The 14112-nt window shown below is 42.9% G+C and overlaps 1 protein-coding gene across 3 annotated transcripts in view; it reads right to left on the bottom strand.

The window, feature by feature from the left end:
• The window catches only part of Smoc2 (SPARC related modular calcium binding 2), a 148051-nt gene that overhangs the window by 63624 nt on the left and 70315 nt on the right, over positions 1–14112 (bottom strand). For all 3 annotated transcript variants that reach the window (XM_004868837.3, XM_004868836.3, XM_087196010.1), the window contains exons 5-7: positions 11717–11764; positions 8327–8377; positions 6826–6900 (exon numbers count right to left, since the gene is read on the bottom strand). In XM_004868837.3, the coding sequence (XP_004868894.2) occupies positions 6826–6900; positions 8327–8377; positions 11717–11764 (174 nt within the window). The remainder of the gene's footprint in view (positions 1–6825; positions 6901–8326; positions 8378–11716; positions 11765–14112) is intronic.

Below are 14112 nucleotides of genomic sequence, written 5' to 3'. Positions count from 1 at the left end.
GATGAGTTCTGACTCTCCTTAAGTTTTAAAGCCATTCCAGAGGCAGGAAAGAGACCTTCACAAATACAGCTCATTGATGTTTCACAATGGACAAAGGCCATTAAAGGGAGAAAGGATAGTCTTCAAATGAATGGGTGCTAGAGAACAGGACATCCAAATAAAACAGTAAAGTAAAATAACAAAGACACAGATCTTATATCTTTCATGGAGATTAACTCAAAGTGGACCAAAGACCTAAAACTGTAACACTCTGAGGAGACAAAACAGAAGAAAATCAAGATGACTTTGAGTGTGGTGGTGACATTTAGATACAACACAGAAGGAAAGACCCGTGAAAGAAATAACTGATAAGTGAGACTTTGTTATAACTGAAAATCAATGTTCTCAAAGTTACACAGCTAACAGAAGAAAAAGGTAAGTCATACACAGGGAGAAAATAGTTACAAAACACATATCTGATAAAAGACTTAGGTGCAAAATAGACAAAGGTCACTTAAAACTCTACAATAAGAAAACAAATGACTCAATTTAAAAGTGAGCAAAAGAGCTGAATAAATGCCTCACCAAGGAAGATAGACAGATATCAATTAGCACAAGAGAAGGTACTCAGCATCATCTGTTATTAGGAGACTTCAGCAAAAGTGGTAAGAAACCACAGCTCCCTGTGTGGGTGATGGAAACTGTCTAAGCGCTGGCAGGATGAGCAGACCAGTAACTCTCGTGCTTTGCTGCTGGGAGCACAAAACCAGACAGACACTTGAGGGGATGGTTTGAAAGTTTCCTGCAAAGCTAGACGTAATCTCCCCATATGATCTATCAACACTGTCCCTAGGTATTTAGATAAATGAGTTGAAACTGATGTCTACAAAAACATGTCTGTGACTATTTAGAGAAGCTTTTTTCACAACTGCCCCAAACTGGAAACAACAATGGTGTCTTCAAAAGGTGAGTAAATAAACCACATCCAGACAATAGAGTAGTACTTAGCACTACAAAGAAATCAGCTATCAAGTCATGAGGATGCACAAGGGAGCCATAGATGTGCATCATGAAGTGAAAAAAACTGCATACCACAGGATTCCAACTACATGACCTTCTGGAGAAGGCCAGACTGTGAAATTGGGGAATGGACTGGTAGTTTCCAGGAATTGGGGGAAGAATGACAGGTGCAGCACAGGGGATTTCTTCGGCAGTAAAAGTGTTCTATGTGACAGTGTGATGGAGATACATGATATTATGCATCTGCCGAGACCTCAGAATGTTCAACATGGAGTGAGCCCTGTGGTAACCAGGTAATTACTTAATCATATAGTGCAGACACTGATAGCTGACTGCAACAATACACCACATGTCACACCCACGAAGCACAGATCTCTGCCAGACCTGTGGAAGGCCCAGGTGATGAGGGGAACTCTGCTTTGACTACAATTTTCTTATAAAGCTAAAGTTTCTCTATAACATCAAGTGTAAGGAGTAGATAAAATGGTGTTCCACACCTCAAGAGAAGATGTCAAAAGTTGAAGCAATCTTCTGTCAGATGTGGCAATTCTCTGGCCTCACACAGCCCAGCTCTGACAGAATCAGGATCTGATCCCCTGACTGTGCTGGGTGCCCCGTCTTTCTATTTGCCCTGACTCTGAATTTTCACCCTGACATATCTAAATGTGGCCAAAAAATGTGACAGTGCCACAGGGCACTCATACATGTCCAGTGTTTCATTAAGCATCAACTAAATCTTCAATACGGTTCTACAAATTCTAAAAAAGCACACACAGGAAATAAATAAAAGGCAGTGATTTTTAGACAGGGAGGGTAGACATGAATCAGAGAAATATCTTAAGTAATTCAGCCCAAGATGCCTGTGTGACTCCTGGAGGAAGAGCCCAGACCAATGCTGCCAGGCAGGATGGCACGTGAGCAAACTGGAAGGACACTCTGGATCTTGGATTCTCCTAAGTGTAGCGTGTGTGCTGCAAGTCTGACCTACTCACCCAAGCACCCTGGGTAGGTACCTACAGACAAACACCCTAAGGATAAACATGCAAAGCAAACTGAGGTATTAAGCAAATCACTAGGACCTTCACCTACTGTTCAGGTAAAGCTTTGCAATTTTTTAAGTGTAAAAAGGAAAACTAACATTTCCTCCTACATGAAGAGAAGACTGCTGAAAACAATCCTCCTCTAAGATTGACAATAAGATATCTAGGGCCAGGATATAGGCACAAAATGATAGATTCTATATTTCTTCAATTATCTAAAGAGTTTAAGAAAATATTAGTATTATCTCCAAGTCTACTTGTGAGTACACAAAACCTATACATTATTTAAATAGGCCATGTTGATGCAGATATTTTATTAAACATATATATTTTAGAATAAGCTATTAAAATTTTTTAAATGACTTCTTATTGGTTCGTGTTTCCATCTAAACCACAACAGCCTAGTGGATTCTGGCCTTAGTCACTAATGTGATTTTCAAGCAAAAACATGGAGAAATACTTTCATGCCAATATTATGTGGAATACAGGGATATCAAAGGGGAAAGATAATTATAAGGATGAACAAAGGTAAAGAAAAAGTATCTGTTAAAAACATAAAGGCAGGCCAGAGCTTTAGCTCAGTGGTTTGCCACCTACCTCACAAGTGCAAGGACCAGAGTTCGATCCCTGGTACAAAACAAAACAAAACAAAACACATACACACAAAGGCACATTAAGGTACAAATAATTATTTAATACATGTCAATCCTGGAGAATGAATTAAATTCTTTAGCAAATGTACTATTTTTTAACTCACAGCACATTTTCTCTTTTGTAACTGTACCAATGCCTTTCACCAGTCAGCACTTTACAAGGGCTAATAATAAAGAGAGATAATTTACTTCATCCTATTTGAAGAGAAGATGGGTTTGGAAAACTATGTTTGAACTGGTAAAGTTCTTTGTTATTCACCTAACATCAATTGTTCATTGTTCACAGTGAGGGAGAAAGTAGCTATTTATAAGCAGACACCTGTTTAGAGCAGACAACTTTAGCTGAATGCTCCTGCTATCCATATGAGTGAGGTGAGAATTCCTATTTGAGTTTACCTGTGTGAGTCATTTTCAAAAAGACTCCATGGTTGGTGAGTCAAAGAAACTCTCACTTGGTCTTGAACGTAGCTGAGGGGAAGTCATAGACACAGAATCACAGTGAAATACTATTAGTAAGTTCTACTCTTAAATCAGAAGAGTAAAATGAGCCATTTCACTCAGTTTATGCTTTAAATCAAATGACTCCTTAGGATAGGCCCATGAATTTCATTGCCACAGATGCATTTCTTCTCAGTATACTTAGTACAGTGTATTCTCCACAGTATAGTCACCTGGTTATAATGAACACAGGCATGCAGAGAGGGTTCTCAAGATGTGTGGAGTCTTTGTGACCTGCAGTCAGGCACTGATCCTGGATGTGCAAACCAGGAAGTGGATTCTAGTGCTACATTGTGACTGGGCACTGAGGAGGCAATGAGCCTGAGTTTGGCCTCATCCTTATCGCCTTAAAACAGAATGCTGAAACCCATAGGTCTGTGCCTGGGTCAGGACCCCAAAATGAGAGAAGCCTCAACCAGGGCCTCCTACCTCTGTGCTCCCTGGGCCTCCTGGGGTCTCTAAGCAACAGCAACCATGATTCCTACTAGCAGAAAGGCTCCAGCTAGCCTGACAGCCAGCAGGAGGAAGACACAAACACCTTCAGTCTGCTCAATCTGCTGAACTCTCCAGTGCAGAAAAGCATTCTGGGGTATGGGATCACCAACACCCTCGGAACAGAAAGTGCATGGCATCCTCTGCATCTCTGCCTGTGGTTAACAGGCCTTCCCAAGTCAGATGACAAGGAGGACCGGAATTTGCCTCTCTCCTGGTTCTCATGCCCAGGGCCCATTCCTGGGCCCACAGTGTTTCTGCCCAGCGCAACTTGCCATAATGCCACCTCTGAATGAGGCGACAGGTCTGCTGCTAGGGAAACATGAGTGCCCAGGGATAAGCACCCATGGAAGGAGGCATTCACAAGCTTCTACCCTTGAGCCCCAGCCCTGGTCCCCTGGTTCCCCCCCACCACCATGGTTAGGATCTTGACAGCTGAACTTGCCCATGAGATTAAGTACCTCCAAGTTCACAGAGCTATTTTACCAATTAGATTATATTACGCATAAAACCCAGAGTAATTGCCTGGTGCGTTAGAGGCACTATTTATTTTTTATATTGTAGCTATGGCTCTACAAGGGAAGCTTTTGCAGTAGATCTCACTAAACCAGTGAGATTTGGTAAATTGAACCTCATTTGTATTCAGAGTGCAGTCAAGTCCCCTTTTTTGCATGGCTATGTGCTGGTATATTTTCATCTCTCTCTCTCTCTCTCTCTCTCTCTCTCTCTCTCTCTCTCTCTCTATATATATATATATATATATATGCTTTATATTACACATAGAATTTTCTGGTTTCATTACTATTTCCTGTACATTCTGTGTATGGATTATTTAACCATAGTTTGACTGAATATTGATCTGATAATGCAATATTACTAAATGAACTCCCATGTACAATTACCAAGATTAAGTGGAATAATTAATGTTTTCAAATAATACATTTTTTACAGTCTACACTTAAAATAAGCTATTTGGTTTAATATGTTAAACTCTTCAAATGACCAAAATCGTATCATTTCAGAATCTAATTGGTATTTTGATGTTTTTACAACATTATATTTTGAAAACAGAATAAAAAGGAAATGCTTAGAAATGAAAAAAGGAAGTATATTTTGTATTATTTTTCCCTAAGGAATGCAATTTCACATGATTTAAAACAGAATTAAAAGATAATTATCTTTTGGCACTAATTTTAATATGTGCAATAAAACAAAAATTATCAACCCTGAATAAGGCAGAAGAATCTTTCCACTGAGGGGGGCCTATAAAGCTTCAGGGCATCCTGAGCATCAAGGCTGTCTCCCCAGACAAAAAGCAGAGCAGTTTTTAATGGCTTAGGGAGGAAGGCAGCTTTTTGTTCCAAGAGGAGGGGGAGGATTTCCACCGCCGACACAAGTGAGGGCCTCTATGTTTTCTCCGGCCCATGAGACAGCAAATGGAAAGGCCAGAGAAGCCAGAGGTGGTCAGTAGGCCACGGAGGCAGGCCTGTGTCCAGTAGGGTTCCCAGAGGTCACAGAGGTGGGGCTGTGGCCAGGTCTGCAGCAAGAGGGCAAGGACAGGGCTCCCTCAGGAGGTTTGCAAAAGCTCATCCCTCCCTCAGACTGCAAGGAAAGACAGAGCCTTTGGAAGAGCCACTGAAGAAGAAAGAAAACAGAAACACACCATCGCCAACTTTGGATGTCAAATAAACAATGCAACAAGATACCTATGGGCCCAATTCTACTCTTCCCTCCCTGCAAAGCCACCCTTGCTGTGAGCCTGGGAGGAAGTGCCATGGCCACCACACTGGGCTCCTGTTCTCACTGGAGGGCAGTTACAGCCCCATCCTGTGGAGGCTGCAAACAACAGGGATCACCACAGAACATCTGAAGAGGGAGTGGAGATGAGGGGTGGCCTGGTGCTGCTCACCCCTCTAGGTGCAGTCCCTTCTGTTCTTATCGGCAGGTGTGGCTGCCATTAATGTCACTGCCCCAGAGACTCCCTTTTCCTTCCAGAGCCCACCCAGGTCCTACCAGAGACAGAGCTCAGGTGAGAAGCGGAAGCAAACTTCTCTCACATGACAAAGCTCTCACAGAGCCCACGGAATAAAGAAAGCAGATTCCTGAGTCAGTTGGAATATATAATAACTGTGTTTCTTTCCAGATTAAGCTTCCACGTTGTCACATCACTTCTCCCTTGAGAAGCTTTCAACTGCTACCAGTAGTTCTGTATTGCAATCTACAAAGTTTTCACTCTTTGCCCATGCACTATTCTCTATTCTACAGAAGCTAATCAGATAACTAGAGATGAGACATGGTAAAAAAAAAAAAAACTCATCAAAACTCAGTTTCTAAAGCTTATCAAACAAGCACACAGGTTAATCTTTTTATACAATAAGGGAAATCCACTATAATAACCATTTCTAAGAAAAAAATAAAAATCTATAGGCCTCTTACATTTCCTGTCACAGGTATAGGTGGCTGGTGGTAAAACCCTAGAGGGTGCCGGGAAGAGTGAACAGGAGCCTGGAAATGCTGAGGGTGGGGGCACTGGCAGGCAGAATGCTTGGAAAGAACCCTGGGCCCAGCCATCCCTGCAACCTCCTCCGGCCAGGTCTCACCTGGGGCCAGGGCTGCTCAGCTCCCTCAGCAGCTAAGGATCTTGGACTGGAGGACAGGACCTGATGATGCCCTTCCAGGCCAGCAGTATTCAGGCTCCTCCCAAGAAGGGGAAGAGGAAGCCCAGGGCCAGAATGTCCACAGGGCTGATTTTACACGTTAAAGGTTCCCTCAGACACTGCTCTGTAGCAAGCACAACCCACAGGTTGGAGGATTATAAACTATATCAAGTGTTTGGACATTTCTGAAATTAGGTCAAAAACAAATTCTTATTAACAAATATTTCCACTTTTATATCCAAAATTATAGTTTCTTTGGCTATAGAGAAATCTTTTGAAGAATTTAGGGAGTTTAATAAAACACCAAAATTGTAAATATACATTGGCGGTCAAGTTAGGAGAATTACTTTCCATACATTCAACTACATTCAATACATTGAATTACAATCAATACTGAAGGAGAAGGGGGCCCTGTCCACTTAAGGTGCAGAAGTAAAATCCAGGAGCTAAACCTCTCCTTACAAAGTGATGTCAGGCCCCACTTACCTGAATTTTTATTTGTCTTGTTCTGCCGACTCTTAACTTGCTCAGTCCAAAGGGTGGGATAGCGTGAGGCAATGTCTAGTGAACCAAGGCAGAAAGATAGTCCATCATGAACACAACAGTTGCTCAGTTAAAGACTTCAGTAGATCATATGAACCCTCAAAATTTAACAAAAAATTGTATGTTGTAACTTTTTGAAGAAATAATTAAAATGATTATATACATGGCAGATAAAAGGAAATAATAATATACCTCTTCAAATATTTTAACATACTTTTTCCTTCATCCAAATTAAAAGTTGTTTGACTCTGGAAAGTTCCACTTTAAAAGAACTGGGTTTTAGAAAACAGTTCAAAGTACAGTAATATTCTTATAGGGTAAAGCTGGTTGGTTTTTCACATAATGTGCAGATTTTCACTCTTTTAAAGGTTCAACACAAAGTGTGAAATCCAAAATATAATTTTTGCACAACTTTCCAGAAGCGCACCATTTTAGTGAATTGCTTTATGGTGTGCATCACCACTCTGTCCTGAAAACACAGACTGAACCAGCCCAGGTTTGAATTTCCATCTGCCATTGCTATACAAGCGACCTCCTCCTCTGTGTCCCACACTGGAGACAGATTTTGAGCATAGTGCCTGTGACATCATGCTCTCCACCATCCAGGCATTAGTTAGGACTGTTATTATTTGCAGAGTGACACAAGTCTACATTCTTACTTTTAGTTCATTTGTAATATGCATTCCATATACTTTTTCATCAAACTCTGATCCCATTTGACCCAAGAATCTGACCAATATCTAAGATAATTTAATAAACATAAAACAGGAAATCTATCCTTGTCATGACCACTTATAAAAATGTGAAATGTGCACAAGGAAATGGTATAAGTTATTGTACCCTCTTGAAATATGCATTTTATGTTATCCAAATTATAAAATTGCAACCCACAAGTTTCTGCTACATGAAAACACATGACAACACTTAAAATCATCAGGAGAATAGCAGGTGCCCTCATGGAGGTAGAACTGGACAGATCCCACCCATCTGTGGTCGTCTGTATTTGAGATACATAGTGAAATTTGCAATCAGGAACATTAACATAGCCAGCATCTCACTTAAGCTATGTTAGTGTATGTGTGCAGTACAAGCACCTAAAATTGACTCTGCTAGGAAATGTTCAGCACACAGTACACAATTATTACCTACAGTCTACAGGCTGCACACTGGATCTCTGCTGGTGCCTAAGTGTACTTTGGAATCCTTTGACCACCTCTCCCTATTTCCACTGCAATTCCATGGTAATCAAACCTTTCTACTATCTTTCTGTGCATTCCAGTTTTGTCTAGGGTTTCTCGTAGATTCTGCATATAAATGGGATCATGCAGAATCTTGCTTGGTGTGCCTGGCTTGTTATAGCCTATTCTGAGTGGTGTCCAGCCATGATGATTGGATTCTGTCTCCCTTATCTCTGCCCACAAGCCCCTGTAGTCCCTGGGCTTACCTTCTTCATCTCCTTGAGGCTGAGTCTCTAGCGCTGGGGCCACGGCATCATCTGAATTCAGAATGGAAAAGATTTGCAAGAAGACTACAATTATGAGAGTAAGCTAAGTAAGTGTGCATACAGGATGGAATGCCAGTCCCACACAGCCCCCACATTGACCCACAACAATCACACCGTGCAAACACAGGCTCCGAGCAGGATTGGCCTAAGGCATGAGTAGACAATGGGTGGGCTGCTGCTTTAAAATGCTGCTCAAGGGTAGACACAGGCACCCACACAGGACATGGAGTGTGGTTAGAAACCACTGGAGCCAAGGACAGGCTGTAGGGCAGATGAGAAAAAGATGGCAAAACATGACTGGGGCACCTCACTCTGGGAAGGAAATTCCAGGTCATCAAAGTCATGAATTCAGGGCACTAGGTATGTAAGGGAGAGAAGGGCAGGGGTCGGTGGGCAGCTAAAGCCAGTCCTTCCTTTTCCCCTTTTTGCTAAGTAGAAAGGAGCACCAGGGGAGCAGGGGCTGGACAACAGCACCTGTGCTCTCCTCCTTAGACCCCTTTCTCTCCACTGTTGCAGTAGTGCGCACGACGTAGGTAGAGGACACCACATGTGGATGACACGCATGCGAGGCTGAAGTGTGGGGAGCTAAGGAGGATGCACTTCAGATGATCAGTCTTCATTTCATTAACTGAAGAGCACGTTTGGGTCCCCTGGCCAAGGCCAGGATTGAGAGCCTCAGAAGTGGCCCAACAGCGGCTGGGGGCAGTGCCTTGCAGAGGCCCCATTCTGTGCAATCACTCCAGCACCGACAGCACTGTCAAGGAGCCAGGGTGCCCAGAGCGCCGTCTATGGTCTCCCCCTGGCTGCCCACATTATTCTGCTGCTCAAGGACTTCAGGATCAAAATGCAGGACCAGCGCAGCTCCCAGGAGCATCTAGCTAACTGTGTACAGCCCTCTTCCCAAGCCCAAGAATAACCATGAAGCTTACTAGGGGGAAAGACAAAGATAATTTTCACAAAATCTTTAACATTGAACAATGTCTGGAAAACGTGTGTTGTCCATATAATGACAAAATTGTAACATCACTTATTTGAAATAACCAGGACTGATACTGAAGATAACAATGAACTGAACTGGGACCATTTTGCTATTAAGTATGTTGTTATCTGAGAAAAATAAGTGAAAAAAGGAACATACATAAAGCACATTTAACACATTACAAGTTTTAAAAGAACACACTTAACTGACATATGTCAGTCTTTTGGGAAGGCAACAGTCAAGCATGCTATTGCTGGTGTAGTTTGCTGAGGTCGACACGGGTCACCACTCTTGGCCCTGATGGTCCCTGTCCTCTGGCAGGCGTGCCAGCCTTGGCTCAGGGAGGAGGCCCTCCCATGCTCCTGTCCCTGCTCCAGACGACCACCATCCTCTATGGTCTCCTCCTCAACCCTGCTCCTCCCTCTCGCCCCTAAGACAGCACCACCTATGGGCATCACAAGCCCTTTGCGGCTACTGACTGGGCCCTAAAGGAAGCCAAACAAAAACTCAGACAACTGCGTGGTTTCATTTTCCTTCCGTTAGAATTTCTTAAATGGTTCGTTTTATTTAATCTTTAGGCCAATGTTTTTGGTTAATTTTGTGTATTCCTTCTCTCAGAAATACTTCTGTAGATCAAAGCCATAAGTCCATTTTCTCTTGCACACCCAAGTTCTTCAGGGATTCCCCCATATGCCTCTTTTTTTTTTTTTTTTTTTTGGTACCAGGGATTGAACTCGGATCCTCTCGCTTGCAAGGCAGGCGGCGGAACCACTGGGCTAAATCCCCAGCCTGCCTCTTAATGAACAGGACGAGGAATCCTCTATCAGTGTGATCTTGTGTCTCTCCTCCTTTTCAGTGTTTGATTAATTCTTCTAATCAGGAACATTACCACTTCCTTTTCCCTAAAAATCCTCAATATATCTACCCCAGTATCTTATAGATTCAAATTCAAGAAGCTCTTTCTGGTATTCTACACAGCTTTCCTTCCTTCCTTCCCAGTGGCAAACCTGGAGCCAGTGTTCCAGTTGTGCTTGTCATTCCTTTAGCTGGAACGTGGGCTGCTGCCCTGCACCAGGAGGTACCCCTGCTCCCCATTACATCTGGCCCTATCTTCTAGGCACCCTTGTCGGGGTGAAGTCTGTCCTTTTCCGTGAAAGGACCCTCTCCCCTAAGTCCTCAAGTGCTCCCCATCTGCCAGTTCACACTTGACTCACACGCGTTTCTCACTGCTGCATAGATCTTTCACAGACGGTCTCCAGGAGAGGACAGTGCCTACCAGCATTCTAATGTATTCAAGAAAGGGTGGAATAAAGTTCACTTTGTCTTTACATCACTTCTCCTTGCTACTGTGCTATAACCACATCAGGAAAAAGAAAAATGCCTAAGATGTTGGCACTAAACCTAATTTTCTGTCATCATAAAAAGAATTTCTGACTTTAAAGATTAATGTCAGATGAAAGAGGAAGTGTGTCCTTGGGACTGAGGGTGACAGCAGAGGAGAGGGCAGAGAGAAAGGACAAGGGGCTGCCCTGGTAGCCACCATGGACATGTCACCACCCCGAAAAGATGAGCTCAGATTCACCAGTGATTCTGACGGGGAAATGGCTGCCTGTCGCACCCCACAGAAGTGCCTGCTGCAGATGGAGAAAGTGACCCCTCTTCCAGCACTGCATCCTTTAGGGTCCTCCATGAGTGCTGTATTTGACATTCCTAGGCAGAGGCAAAATGAGGAGCTCCATCTTCTCCTCAGGTGACCTCCAGACTCTCCAGGTAGTCCCTGACACACCTAGAGTAGACCCTGATACACCTGTAGAGAATCCTGACACTCCTACCATCGATTCTGACACACCTGTGTGGTCCCTGACACACCTATGTGGTCTCTGACAAAGAGTGATCCCTGACACACCTACAGTCATGCCTGGTGCACCTAGAGTTGTCCCTGGTGCATCTACAGTGATTTCTGACAATCTGCAGTATACCTGGGCACATGCATTGTGGTTCCTGACCCAGTCAGTCAAACCTGACATACTCACAGTGGTTCCTGACACACTTACATAGTCCCTGAACACTGAGGATCATGACACACACACAGTACAGCCAACACAAGCCAAGCAGAGAAAGCCCTGAGGTGACCCTTGGTTTTCTTGTAGAGTGTGTGCCCAGTACCTCTCAGGTAACTTAGAACAATAAAGGTTGTATATATTTGTTGAATGGAAAAAGAACGAACCAACTGTTCTGGCATTCATTATTGTCACTACTATATGATTACATTTTAATCTGAGAATTTATGTACGGCATAGATTGGATTAGGTATTACAAATCATCATGTAATTTCATTTTAAAATAGTTACCTGTTTTTCCTGTGCCTTCTCGTTGGGGTAACTTTTCGTTTACTGAACCTAAAAGAAGAAAATAAGGAGTGAAATTATTTTTGACTCCCAAAGAGTTATCAGTGATTAAGCTAGGCAACTGTTTTATTCCTTTTTGGTTAAACAGCAGTGTTCTGTCCCTTTCTAGTTAAATTATTCGAGCTTTCCAGTACCCAGAGATGACCTTGACCTCCACAGTGACAGGCTGCTGAGTTGGAGCTCAATTCCCAGAGACCAGTTCCTACTTCTAATGCGAAGCACTTGAGCATATAAAACTCACTACCCCAGCATGGGACAGCTGGAAAATGTCACAAGGACACCCTAACATACACCTCCTACTGGTAGCTGAGGCAAAGGAATAATAAAAGTTGTGCAACTACAGATAATTAAGAACCCTAGTTTCAATTGATTCTGAGCTATAGAGAAGTATATTTTTGTAGAGGAATATAGGATATTTTCTAGGTAATTTGTGACCAAGTAATTTGTGAGAAGAGTTATGCACCTGTTATTGGTAGATTTATATGACAAATACGAGGTGTGATTCCTTCTTTCCCAATGAACTAGAACTCCATTAGATATCAACTCCTTCTTCATGCATCATTATTACACCTACTCAAAGTAATAAAACAAGTGCCAGGTAACCCTCCTTAGCAAAAACATTGCAGAACTTGAAATGTATCATTTGTTCTTCTCAATTCTGAATGTGACCCTGAAATGCAGACCAATGTACATATTAAAGATAAAAGCTTTAGAATACTTGTGAGAATGTTTATGTGTCTTGCTGACATAATAATGACATGCTGAGGAATGCACCAGTGATTCCGTGTGTTCAAGGACCTGGGCACCAGGATCCACGGAGGAAAACTGCAGCTACTGTAGATGCTCCTCAGTGCACCCTGATCGCCAATATGACTTCAAGAAATCTTGCTGGAGCCTTAGGCAGAAACGCACTTCCATTCTCATTTCTTCCCTGTGTGCCATCTCTACAAATCCAGTTTTTGTAAAGAGCTTGACTTTCTTATTCATCAGTTTAGTTTCATGTGTTGCTGCAATGAGTCAAAAAAAGTCCTTCTTTTGACTGGAAATGACAGTATTTCAGTAATTTTTCTACACATTAGTATGTGGGTTTCAATTTGTAAGGAAAATATAAATATGGTAAATAATAATGAGACAGCCCTTGCTCATGAAAGAGCTGCTCGATTGCATTAAGATAAATTTTTGTAATCTAAGATTACAGTAGTATAAACTGTGGACCTAAAATTTGATTAGAGACTGCAATCAGAATGCAGCATATAACAATTTCTACCCTTCCCCCTTTCTAAGCCAATCAACACTGTGGCTTGCTCATCAGTCCTCTGAATTCAATCAGCATTTATGTAAATAAATTTATACAAAAATAATTCTATCTGCTTCTAAATATGCAAAAAAGAAGTTTACAAAAGCACCAAATGTCCTTCATCACAGACCCCATAGTCTAAATATTGCACCATGGGGATTTTGGAGGGGGTCCCTCCGGTGTCTTTCCTTGGTCCTCCACCTGCTTGGGGCCAAAGTGACCCCTGCCCCACAGTCTTTCTGCAACATGCGGGACTCAGGGTCTTGGAAGCCACTAACATCACTCTCCACCCTGCCATAAAATGCATAGACCCAAGCAGCATGGATCCACAACCAAGCACACAGCTCTTACTCCTCCATGGCATTTTCCTAGAGATAGGAATCCACTGAAATCTCTGGGGTTTGTAAGAGGACTGGTCTGGAGCCTAGGCCAGTGATGCCTAACCACTATGGCACCCGTGTTATCACTGAAAACTCTGAAAATGGTTCTCCATCACTGGCCTAGGCTATAGGTACAAAAAAGGGCCTAGGAGCAGGAGAGACATGCAGGACATGTGCAAGACAGTGACAGTTCCTGGACCCAAGGCTGGCTGGATGGCTGCTCATAGAGGGGAAGACTGAGAATGGGAGATATTTTACACCATGTTCCTCACACCAGCAACTGAAGGCCAGAGATGCATTTCTTCTTTGTGAGGTCTCATCCCACTTAGCTGCCACTGGAAAGAGTGGCTTTCAGCAATGAAGGTGTGCACTTCTGTTCTGTGAAGGTATACCATGAGACAAGCTTGTGTGGTTCACAGAGGAACAAGGGGGCTTTATACCTGAAGTTCTCAGCACTTGGTTCAAATCCAGTTGCACCCAGCAGGGTGGAGGAAATCCAAGGCATAGCCAGGAGAGGGGCATAGTGCTCCGCTAAAAGGGGTGCACTCCAGGATGTGTCCCTTCAAAGGTACTATGTGTGCTTTAAAACAGCAAGCGAGGAGGACATGAGACATGGTGCCAGAGAAGGGCATGAGTCTGATGGGCCAACCCAGCAGGGCATT

This window comes from Heterocephalus glaber, unplaced genomic scaffold, assembly GCF_053883595.1.
Source record: "Heterocephalus glaber isolate CG9 unplaced genomic scaffold, H.glaber_assembly_v1.0 deba00001610, whole genome shotgun sequence".
NCBI classification, from domain to species: Eukaryota; Metazoa; Chordata; class Mammalia; order Rodentia; family Bathyergidae; genus Heterocephalus; species Heterocephalus glaber.
This window is presented reverse-complemented; position numbering and strand designations above follow the sequence as displayed.